Source organism: Octopus sinensis, unplaced genomic scaffold, assembly GCF_006345805.1.
Source record: "Octopus sinensis unplaced genomic scaffold, ASM634580v1 Contig13812, whole genome shotgun sequence".
Classification (NCBI taxonomy): Eukaryota; Metazoa; Mollusca; class Cephalopoda; order Octopoda; family Octopodidae; genus Octopus; species Octopus sinensis.
The window spans coordinates 34,999-47,592 of record NW_021833046.1 but is presented as its reverse complement, the minus strand read 5'-3'; the positions used below and the strand labels follow the sequence as shown (position 1 = coordinate 47,592).

The 12,594-nt window shown below is 38.6% G+C and overlaps 1 protein-coding gene across 1 annotated transcript in view; it reads right to left on the bottom strand.

Annotated features, from left to right (window-relative positions):
- Positions 1–11,942, bottom strand: part of LOC115229906 (uncharacterized oxidoreductase YjmC) — a 33,713-nt gene extending 21,771 nt beyond the window's left edge. Inside the window, exon 1 of the mRNA XM_029800167.2 lies at positions 11,520–11,942. Within this exon, the coding sequence (XP_029656027.1) occupies positions 11,520–11,688 (169 nt within the window). The 5' untranslated portion in view covers positions 11,689–11,942. The remainder of the gene's footprint in view (positions 1–11,519) is intronic.
- Positions 11,943–12,594: the final 652 nt, after the last annotated feature.

The following is a 12,594-nucleotide window of genomic DNA, read 5'->3' as shown; positions in this document are numbered from 1 at the left end:
TGAAACAAGTAAAAGAGTACCAAGGCAAAAAGACATTATCACACACTCAACAGCCTGAGGCTATAGTGGAAGACACTATCCCAAGGTACCATGCAAAGGCACTGAACCTAGAACCATATGGTTGGGAAGCAAATATCTTACCACACAGCCGTATCTAAATTCCTAGTTCCAGTATTTCAGATTGCACTTCTTGGAATATCTTAAACCTAAACTGTTGCAGTTATTTTTATATTAAAATACTGGATTCCATACAAATTTGTCCAATTTTTAAACTATTCTGAAGTCATCATATTGTTCTCTTAATCCATTTGATACCAACCTGTCTGAAACTGTTCTATCTCAGAGACTTCTTGCTATGAAGTGATTGAAATTAAATACCTCCATCAAAATTTCCTGTTAATCTAATTTTTAAATACCAGATTAATAATCTTTTTTACTCAAGGCACAAGGTCTGGAATTTTGGGGGAGGAAGCCAGTCAATTAGATCGACCCCTATACACAACTGGTACTTTATTTAAGTATGAAAGGCAAAGTCAACCTTGGTGGAATTTGAACTTAGAATATAAAGACAGATGAAAAACCGCTAAGCATTTCGCCTGGTGTGCAAATGTATTTTCCAGCTCACTGCCATATCAGCTTAATAATCCTTTCTACTATAGGCACAAGGCCTGAAATTTGGGAGAAGGGGATAAGTCGATTACATCAACCCAGTGCATAACTGGTACTTAATTTATTGATCCCAAAAGGATAAAAGGCAAAGTTGACCTTGGCGGAATTTGAAATCAGAATATGAAGACAGACAAAATACTACTAAGTGTTTCGCCCAATATGCTAACGATTCTGCCAGATCTCCACCTTATACCAGCTTAAAAATGACAAAGTTATTGTTATATTAGGGGATGGTCATATTTTTACCAATTAACCACACACACCATGCACTTGGTCATCACTTCAGTTTTATTATTGTTCTTATTTTAGTGTCCTTTGTCTGAAATCTTTCGTCACACCACCTTTGACCTCTTCAGTAGCTCTCCATCCCATGTGTCTCCTGTTCTGTTTACTCTTTTTCTCTTTTACTCTTTTATTGTTTCAGTCATTTTGACTGTGGCCATGCTGGAGCACCGCCTTTAGTCAAGCAAATCGACCCCAGGACTTATTCTTTGTAAGCCTAGTACGTATTCTATCGATCTCTTTTGCCGAACCGCTAAGTTACGGGGGACGTATACACACCAGCATCGATTGTCAAGCAATGTTGGTGAGACAAACACAGTCACACAAACGTATACATGCACACATACATATATATATATATATACGAAGGGCTTCTTTCTGTTTCCGTCTACCAAATCCACTCACAAGGCTTTGGTCAGCCCGAGGCTATAGTAGAAGACACTTGCCCAAGGTGCCATGCAGTGGGACTGAACCCAGAACCATGTGGTTGGTAAGCAGGCTACTTACCACTCCTATGCCGATGTTTAGTCCATCCTCTCTGTCTGTGACGTGTATCCTTAACCTGCACATCCATTTGTGTGTGTGTATAGGTTTGCTTATTACACTGTATGTACCCATGTCGTTTATTTAGCTATTTAACTAAATTCTTCATTATTTCAAAAATTCATTGAAACAAAAGCTACATAAATACTGTAGCAAAAGTGGTTAAAGAATGGACATTACAATACCTGTCTCTGTTTGCCACTCTCAATATGCTAACGATTCTGCCAGCTCTCCACCTTATACCAGCTTAAAAATGACAAAGTTATTGTTATATTTGGGGATGGTCATATTTTTACCAATTAACCACACACACCATGCACTTGGTCATCACTTCAGTTTTATTATTGTTCTTATTTTAGTGTCCTTTGTCTGAAATCTTTCGTCACACCACCTTGAATTAAAAAGAGATACCATTTACAAAACAACTACAAGGGCAGGCTGAAAAGTTCATAGGTTGATTATGTGATCCAGCACACACGTCCTTGCTTTCAATGACTGCTGTGCATGACATTGATTTGAACTTGTTGAACGCCCCACTCCCTACCCTCCTGATTTGGTCCCATCAACTGTTCAAATCCCAGTCATGCGCAGCAGTCATTGAAAGCACTTAATCAACCTATCAACTTTTCAGCCTGCCCTTGTAGCTGTTTTGTAAATGCTATTTCTCTTTTTATTTCTAAACACTGAAAAAAAAACCCCCAAAAAACAACACTTGTTTATGAACCAGTATCGCAGTGATGATGATGTCATATCTGTTGTTAGCAAATTTTTTGACCAACAGGACAAAAGGTACTTACCAATGGGTACCAAGCACTACAACACTAATGGGAGAAGTGTGTGGACTGCAGAGGAGGCTATGTTGAAAAGCAAACCCAATTTGGTGACATTCCATGAGAGTATCATGGTCAGCTTATGAACTTTTCAGGTGACCCTCATACTTTCAAAACATCATGGATTTAGGTCATTTCGTGACTAAACATGTCTTAGAATTCATTGTCAAAATTATCAACATTCTATAGTAAAATTTCGGCAACTTCATATATTGCTCTCTCTCTCTCTCTGTATTTATATATATGTGTGTGTATATGTATTAGCCACTATACACATTTTTTTCTCTCCTTGTTTTTTCTGTGTCCCTTTCTGTAGAAGAGTGTAGGCTTGAAAGGTAAAAGACTTTTTCTATTCCTGAGCGTTATACTAATACATCTGTTTGTTTTCTACACCACCTGTCTTCGTCTTTTGTTTTTTCGTAAACTCTCCCTATATATATATTAGTACAAGCATAGTCATGTGGTAAGAAGTTTGCTTCCCAACCACATGGTTCTAGGGTCAGTATCACTGCATGATGCCTCAGGCAAATGTCTTCTACTATAGCCCCGAGCCAATCAAAGCTTTCTGAGTGGAGGATAAAGTTGACATAAACTGCAAGCAGCCCAACATATGTATATATATATATATATATATATATATATATATATACATACAGGGTGTGATGTGTAAGTTGTTTCCATTTTATATTTTTTTATTTTGCGCATGCACATAGTTTGTTTTTGATTTTGTTGACTACACAGTATAGTAGGGTCAGTTGGGCACCGTCTGTGAGAAAAACACCTCGTACTGCTTGGTATTCATGCCAGAAGCTCCAATATGACCACTTCAGAGTATCAGTGTGTTGCTCTGAAGTCATGTACCAAGAGTGATAAAATTCAAACATCCAGTCAACATCATTATGTTTGGAGTGATCACTAGTGATTGTGAGGTTTTGCCTCCATTGATCTTCCCACACGGCCTCACACTCAACACAGAGGCCTACTTTAAGTGCCTGAAAGAGGTAGTGCTGCCCAGGCTCAAGAGGGTGGCTGATGGAAGCCCCTAGGTCTGACAAAAGGATTCTGCACCCTGCGACAGAAGCGAGAGAACCCAGTCATGGCTGTCAGACAATTTCTGCGACCACATCACCCCTAACATCTGGCCACCTAACTCCCCAAACTGCAATCCCCTTGATTATTATATGTGGGACGCAGTTGAGCGAGAGACCAACAAAACTCTTTGTAACACCAAAGATGAACTGAAGGCAAAGATTATGGCAGCATTCACCAAGAGACTGTCGAGAAGAGCTGCAGGAGATTCCAAAGTTGTTTGGAGGCTGTGGTTGAAGCCAATGGCGATTTTATTGAATAAATTTACTTTTTAGTACTTAGAGATATTTTTATGTAATTTTGGTAAATATATCTGTTAAAATGAGATGTAAGTGTTATTTGCTTCTTTGCATAATTTAGACGATAGTTTATTCACCCCATCCTGTGTGTATATGTAAATATATATACATGTATATATATGGAGACCCCCTTTGGTCATGAATGATCATGGGATTGCACCTAGAAAGTTACCCTCCCAGGCATAAGTCCGGGCAAGGTTGTTTGTGGATGGCCAGCAGTCGCCCATGCATACCAGCCTCCCCTCTCTGCACCACTGATGTTATCCAAGTGAAAGGCAAAGGGGCCGATACAGCTTGGCACCTGTGATGTCGTAACTCATTTCTACAGCTAAGTTAACCGGAACAACGTAAAATAGAGTGTCTTGCTCAAGAACACAACACGCAGCCCGGTCCAGGAATCGAACTGACAACCTCACGATCGTAAGCTCAACACTCTAACCACTGAGCCATGCACCTACACACACACACACATATATATATATAATCACAATGCCAGAACAGGTGGTGTGTGTGTTGTGTGTGTGTGTGTGCTTGTTACTCTCTTTGCCTTGATACACATCATGTGATCATTGTTAATGAGAATCCCTCTCATGCAAATAATCCTTCATTTCTAATCTTACGTGAAAACATGTCTGGTCATCAGAGAATATTACTTTTTACTCGAAACAGGTGAGGGTTGATTACAGGTAGGGTATCTGGCTGTAGAACATCCAACTTGACAAATTTCACTGAACCTGTCTGAGCACAGGAAAGTGGACATGACGATGGTGTTGATGATGATGATGATGATAACTATAATAACAACAACGATGAAGACAGCTATGCTTGTGTTGATTAACTGATGTCTCAATATATCACTTATGTTAGCATGAGATTTTCCTATTTTTTTAAATATAAATATGCTGTACGTGAAAAGACCAGACAGGACAAGTGAGCCCAGCCCACTTATGCATGCCTTTCCTCCCTTGGACACAAAGACCTGTTGAGGCAAGCGAAGTCGATATAGAACCTCATCCGACGACAGGCACCCATGCCAACCCCCTTTGCTTGCGAAGACATGTTGGGGCAAGCGAAATCGAAATCGAAATCGAATTGAACCAGCCAGGATCCCTGGCCTGGTGGTACGTAAAAAGCACTATCCGACTCGTGGCCGATGCCAGCGCCGTCTCGACTGGCTTCCGTGCCGGTGGCACGTAAAATACACCAATCCGACCGTGGCCGTTGCCAGCCTTGCCTGGCACCTGTGCAGGTGGCACGTAAAAAGCACCCACTACACTCACGGAGTGGTTGGCGTTAGGAAGGGCATCCAGCTGTAGAAACACTGCCAGATAAGACTGGAGCCTGGTGCAGCCTTCTGGCTTCCCAGATCCCCGGTCGAACCATCCAACCCATGCTAGCATGGAGAACGGACGTTAAACGATGCTGATGATGATGATGATGATGAACACTTTGCTACTGACAGGAAAGTATTAAAAAGATAAAGTTTTTAAACAAATATTATATTTCATAAACATTTTTTCAATTGAATTTTTGTTGCAAATATTTATTCCTCTCATTGTTCATGAAGTGGTTTTTAACAATTCCCATTGTTATTTGACCTATCAACAGCTACCAATCTGGTTGCTCTTTTTTTTTTTTACACCTTCTTTATAATGTTGCTGGATACACAGCATTATGTAACCGAGAATGTCTTTTGTTGCTGAAGTTGAACTAAATTATGGAACCTGGTAATATTGCAACCACGAGTGAGTGTTTATGGCTGTTCCCATCAAATGTTTAGAAAAGTTTTCATCTGGCAGCTCACCCTAACCAGTCTGGCAACTAAATCTAACATCACAAAGTTTTTTTATTGCTTTGAATCACATTTTTTACAAAACTAGAATATTCACCATACAGTGATCATATGATACACAAATTACATTAAATATTCATAACTGTGGCTGATATGTGAACTGTACTCTAGTTTTGTAAATACATATAGGGTGCGTGCTGAAAAATCCCTAGCTTTGGGTAAATGAAATACAGGAGGATCAGTCAATTATGATTTTATTCAATACTAGCAGTATCGCCCGGCGTTGCTCGGGTTTGTAAGGGAAATAACTATATAAGCATTTATAGAGAGTTACTTCCCTTATAGATGCCAATTCGGGCTTTCTTAGCCATTTCTGTTTTGGTGTCTTCAAGCCATGAAGTCGTTGTTCTAAAAGAACGCTGGTCTCCTTGACAACGCTTTACGACGTTGATTTCCTTACACTCCCTTCCCCACAGCTTCAAGAGGGAGGGAAGAAGGGGGAGAAGCAAACAGGTGCAGGTGTGACCATGGACGCCAACTCTGCCGCCATCGACACACGAAAAATTATGCATTAAAATGGAATAAAAAATGATGTTAAATTATTTTTTAAATCGTAGACTCATAGTAGACGCGCGCTAATACCCAGACGGGCTCGATATTAATCACGACTATAAGATACCTGAATTTGGTTAAACTGCACCGCAAAATGTGGGAGTAGTTAGGAATCTAAATCGAAGGGGACAGACACTCACACAACTACAGTTTTATATATATAGATATACCCTTCTCAGATTCACACACTTATTGCAGTCATCCTTCAGTTCTTCTAAGCCCTGTAATAGAACTCAGAAGGTTGGGCCTTCACCCAGGCCTTTCACAATATTCTTAAAGCCAGGAACTTTTCAGTACTCCCTCATGTATATTATATATATATGTATACCTTTTTATCTTTTACTGGTTTTAATCATTGGATTGCAGTCACATCAAGGTACTGCTTTTAAATGTTTTGATTGAACAAATGAACCCCAGTAGTCTTTTTTCTTGCTCTCCATTTTAAGACTGGTACTTATTCTATCAGTCTTTCTTGCAGAACTGTTAAGTTACTGGAAAGTAAACAAACACCAGTTGTCAAGCAATAATGGGGGACAAACACAAACATATATAAAAATATATATTTACACATACCACTGGTTTCTTTCAGTTGTCATCTACCAAGTCCATTCACAAGGCTTTGGTCATCCCAGGTCTATTGTAAACGACATCTGCTCAAGATGCCATGCATGGGACTGAACCTAGAACCATATGGTTGAGAAGGAAACTTCTTACTACAAAGCCATCACTGAGCTTATACACACATAAATTTATGTGCTGGTGCCATGTAAAAAGCACCCGTGTTGGTGCAACTTAAAAAGCACCAATGCTGGTACCTTGTAAAATAGCACACATGCCAGCACCACATAAAAGAGCACTTGAGCTGGCACCACAAGAAAAGGGTACCATGTAAAAAGCACCTAGTACACTCTGTGGAGTGGTTGGATTAGTAAGTGCATCTAGCCATAGAAATTATGCCAAAACAGACAACTGAAGCTTAGTGCAGCCCTCCAGCTTACCAGCTTTGTTCAAACCATCCAACCCACACCAGCATGGAAAATGGGTGTTAAATGATGACGATGCTGATGATATGAAATGTACGGTGCCAGTGAGCCATTCCTAAGCAGGTATCACGAGTTATCTCTATCATATTTGTACTCAAGTAAAAATCAAAGATGAACTGAAGGCAAGGATTATGGCAGTATTCACCAACCTAAACAAGGAGACCATCCAGAAGAGTTGCAGGAGATTCCAAAGTTGTCTGGAGGCTATGGTTGAAGCCAATGGTGATTTTATTGAATACATTTACTCTTTAGTATTTCAAGATATTTTTTTTATGTAATGCTGGTAAATAGATCTGCCAAAATGAGATGTCAGTGTTATTTTCGTCTTTGCATAATTTAGACAACAGTTTGTTCACCATACTGTCTCACACTTCCCATGAATGAGAAATTTATAATGCAAATAACATAGCATTGCTGTGACAATCTCTTCTAATTCTGTAAAATGTTTCTTTTCTTTCTTTTTTTCAACTCTTACCAACGTTTTTGAAATGATGGACTTTTAACCCTTTAGTATTTAAACCAGCCAAAATAGCTAATCTGTTTTATGTTCAAACTGACCAGATCCAGGCTCTCACACCTACCCTACAATGTTATTCTACATTAAATAATTACACCATCAACATCTTGAAGATATGAGATAATGCATGATTAATTCAAATCAATGGGAATCAATAGGCATTATGTTTGATTGAATAATCTGAACGCTAAAGGGTTAAAGTAATGTATGGAAAGGAACACTGGAGTCTGTTGAGATTTTGATAAACAACAATTTATTGTGTACATATGATAGTTGTTGTTACTATGAATGACAAAACATTGAGAGACTTTTTGTGTTTGATGTAGTTCTGGCAGATAAAGTGTGGTTAGTGCTTGCGTGCAGTTGATTTCTAGTGTTGTTCATCCACTGACTGTTCACTGCCTTGGTGCTGTCAGCTGTGTGTGTATGTCTGTCAATGCTCTCTCTATCACAGCCCAAAGCTCTCAGTCCAGTAGTCACAATGTACTGAATTTATACTAGTCAATAGGCTCAGAAGAAAGCGCGCCAAAATAAAAAAATCATTGTGGGAGACTATTCGACACAAAATCATGATTGGTCAGGTTTTGTTGATTATGTGGGCAATATTCTAGTGACCTGTGATATCGGCGTTAACTGAATATTCCTGCTACAGTAAACAATTCCTTTTTATCCACAAAGGTGGTAACTGATTAGTTTTCTAAACTTATTCAGTAATTGTGACAAAACTAGACGAGGTCTTTATGAAAGGATTCAAAGAAAAATATAGTGAACTAGAGTGATTTTGTATTGCTCTCTTTACCGTCCAAATAAAAACTGGTTAATCTCTAGGTTACAAAAATGAAATAAAAAATAGTGTAATAGGTGTTAAATAATGTGTAGTTAAAGAATATGGGGAAAAAAAGGCCCGTTCTTTAGCGTGCAATTTTCGTTTACTACACATAATTTGGTAAAAATTTACCCATTATTTAACACCTATTACACTATTTTTTTTCATTTTTGTGATCGGGTTTTAAACTAGAGATTAACCTACAAATATCGTGTGTGTGTGTGTGTGGTTAAAAAATATATAGCTTTAAATATTCATGTTTTTAAAAAATTTGGTGGGAAACATGGTTAAGTGTCTTCGTCCTTGGCCTTTCTTATTTTCAAAGCATTTCCTAATATGCAGCGTGGAAGGTGTTTATAATCCATTTAAGAAACACACAAAAACCGTTAGATTCACTTCAACTTTTAAATTTAATTTGCCAAAATATTTTCGTCAGAAATTTGTCAGTGAACAAGTCGTGGTCTCAAATATTTTGGCAAATTAAATTAAAAAGTTGAAGTGAATCTAACGGTTTTTGTGTGTTTCTTAAATGGATTATAGACACCTTCCACGCTGCAATTGTTTTCATTCCAGCACACGGTCTCAGATCAGGTCATTCGCATCTCCGTAATTTCCTAATACTTCTTTTATTCAAAGTGAGCGTAAAGCAAACTGGGCGTAAAGCGAACTGAGCAACTGGTGTCAGGCGAAGACGTAATAATTGCCTTAAATAATAGGACTATTAAAGAAATATCTATATATATAAAACTGTAGTTGTGTGAGTGTCTGTCCCCTTCGATTTAGATTCCTAACTACTCCCACACTTTGCGGTGCAGTTTAACCAAATTCGGGTATCTTATAGTCGTGATTCATATCGAGCCCGTCTGAGTATTAGCGCGCGTCTACGATGAGTCTACGATTTTTAAAATAATTTAACATCATTTTTTATTCCATTTTAATGCATAAAATGCATCGTGTGTCGATGGCGGCGGAGTTGGCGTCCACGCTCAAACACCTGCACCTGTGTTTGCTTCTCCCCCTTCCCTCCCTCGTGAAGCTGTGGGGAAGGGAGTGTAAGGAAATCAACGTCGTAAAGCGTTGTCAAGGAGACCAGCGTTCTTTTAGAACAACGACTTCATGGCTTGAAGACACCAAAACAGAAATGGCTAAGAAAGCCCGAATTGGCATCTATAAGGGAAGTAACTCTCTAAAAATGCTTATATAGTTATTTCCCTTACAAATCCGAGCAACGCCGGGCGATACTGCTAGTATATTATATAAATATATGGTCGATTTGGAGTCACTGAATGACGCAATTAAAAATATAATGTGACATCCGTTTAACGTTGTTCTCAGACTGTTTAGCGATGACAATCCCGCTTTAAGCGAATTCGTTAACCGAGTTTTCATAGAGTTGGCTTTAATCTGAAAGTTGGGGGGGGGAGTGTTGTAAATAATACGGCTACACAGATGCTCCCTCTGTGGATCGTCGTTTGAAATACTTTTCAAGTCAGGTAACTCTGGGCAACTTTACGCAACAAACACTTCCAAAGACATATCCTGGAGAGAGAAAGAGGAGAGAAGAGAGAGAGAGAGGAGAGAAGAGAGAGAGAGAGAGAGAGAGAGAGAGAGAGAGAGAGAGCTGTAGAGTAATTTCCCTTGGTATCCACGTTGCTGTCCTTGCAATGAATTTAAATGTCCATTCACTCACTCGTTTCCCTTTCCACAAAATTCCCCAGGCTGCATGTCATGTAAGATATACCGTAAAACTCCCACAAAGAACACGTCCTTCCTTCGCCACTATCAAGATTAAAATTGTGACATAATACATGGAATGACATAACTTATTTTCCCCATCTACTCAGACAATTTGGCTTCAAAATCGAGGCGCATATTATATGGTATTATATTATGCGTTCACTTTGTAGGGCGGCGAGCTGGCAGAATCACTAGCACGCCGGCCGAAATGCTTCGTGGTACTTCGCCCGTCGTTAGGTTGTGAGTTCGAATTCCGCCGAGGTCGACTTTTGCCTTTCATCTTTTCGGAGTCGATAAATTTAGTAGTAGTGATCGACTTGTCTTCTCCGCACTAAATTCCAGCCCTTATGCTTTCAGTATATATATTATACGTGCCCCTTTTACGGTAGCTATTCGTACAAAATTCTTAATCAGTACCAAGTTTGTGAGTGTATAATATAATAACATGAAGCAATTACATTCATAATACATACAACAATATGACAGCGAGCAGTCCTACTGCTATAGATGTTCCAGTAGTGACCATTTCTTTTATTGAGGAATATGTAGAACTGCATTATGTAATCTGTCCTATGCGTATTTACGACGGTGAGTTGTGCGTGATTCGATCGCTGAACAACTCCGTAGAAGCGACTTCGTTTCGACAGGATTAAAGTCAACAATGATCGCGGGCATCAAAAATAGTAATTTCATATTCGTACACTACAAATCTACCATTAAAAAAAGGTAAAGCGTGGACTGCTCCATCCTTTTGCAGGTTTTCAGTAGATTTATGCTACGCATATTTTGGTACTATTTAAAAAGAGTGGTCCAGTGCGCGCACTCGCGTAATCGCGCGTCTGCGCCAGCTAGTCGTGACTAGTTGATCCTTACTTTGTGTTTTATTCACTTTGTTTTAAAATATTTATTTACTTTGTGTAAAAAAATTATTTATTTTGTGTTTTATTTACTTTGCTAGGTAATCGTTTTAGGATCGTCTAGTCACGACTAGCTAGTGCGGATGCGCGAGTGCGCGCACCGGGACCACTCTTCTTAAATAGTACCGCATATTTTTAAAGAATCATAGTTTCATATGTCTATAACATCTGAAAAAATTTTCAAAATATGCATCCGAAGAAACTACAGTATTTTACGCACTAGGTAATTTCCGACTCTATTGTATAGGAATGCCTCTCGATCGTAACAATTACCGATTGGTGTGATTCGTTTAACAATAATCGTGGACGAACTAGAAATGAAATTATAAAAGAAGAAAAGAAAACACCAAGAAATAAACTCACCAAGTCTGTTCAGCCCATGACTAAAATGTCCACGTTTGTCTGCAGCAACTAATAATTCTGCTAATGCTTCAGCATGTGAAACTTTCCCTCCAGCTTTCTCAATACATCGCACAACAAACGAAAACAATTCCTCGGTGCTGACTACCACGAATTTAGCTGCTGCAGCCATGATTTCTAACAAAACTTCGTCTATCGGAGCAAAAACGACCTAGATTTGGGGACTGGGCTAACACATATGCGCTTCTTTTTGTATTTTCATTTAATTACCTTCAACTGCCACTCACGTTTATCTTATCTTAACCTCCCCCTTTTGCACCCCGCTTTTTTTTTTGTTAAAAAGTCATAATCTTTCCAATTGAAAGTTTACTTTCAAAAGCATCGTTGTTAAATCTTGCTCGCCGGCCTAGAGTTTATTTAGCACACAATTGACACGTGATGTGAATTACTAAATTTCTATTTACGCCTAATTTCAATAGCAATATGCTATTTTTATAAAAGTATTTTCTTTATATTTATATACTAATTCATGTATTCATTCACAATCGTTTTGCCAACCACCAATCATGTTTCAGAGGTGATCGCTTACAACTCGAACTCGAGAGACATTTAATATAACTCGTCTTTATAGAAATTTACTTCAGTGAAGCAGAAACTTGGGGGATTCATTAAAAGACATAAAAACACATTTCTTTGTCTGTTGCTTGAGAGTATCTGTTGTGTATGTACGTAAAAAAAGGTAACCACCTTCCTATCAGAATGGGATTAGCTAAATGTCGATGTATGTCAACTGCTCTCTCTCTCTCTCTCTCTCTCCCTCATTATCTCTCCACGCGCACACGCACATATTCACACATTCATATATATATATATATATATATATATATATATATATAGAGAGAGAGAGAGAGAGAGAGAAGGATATAAAAATAAAGTGAAATGCATTGACTTGTAGCTGATTCCAAACTGTACTTGTGAAGGGGTCTTTGTATGCGCAAACTAAGGAAAACTCAGCACAAAGAAGAATTTATGTTTATAGGTTAATACTCGGTGATTCACCCTTTACATGTGAATTTCT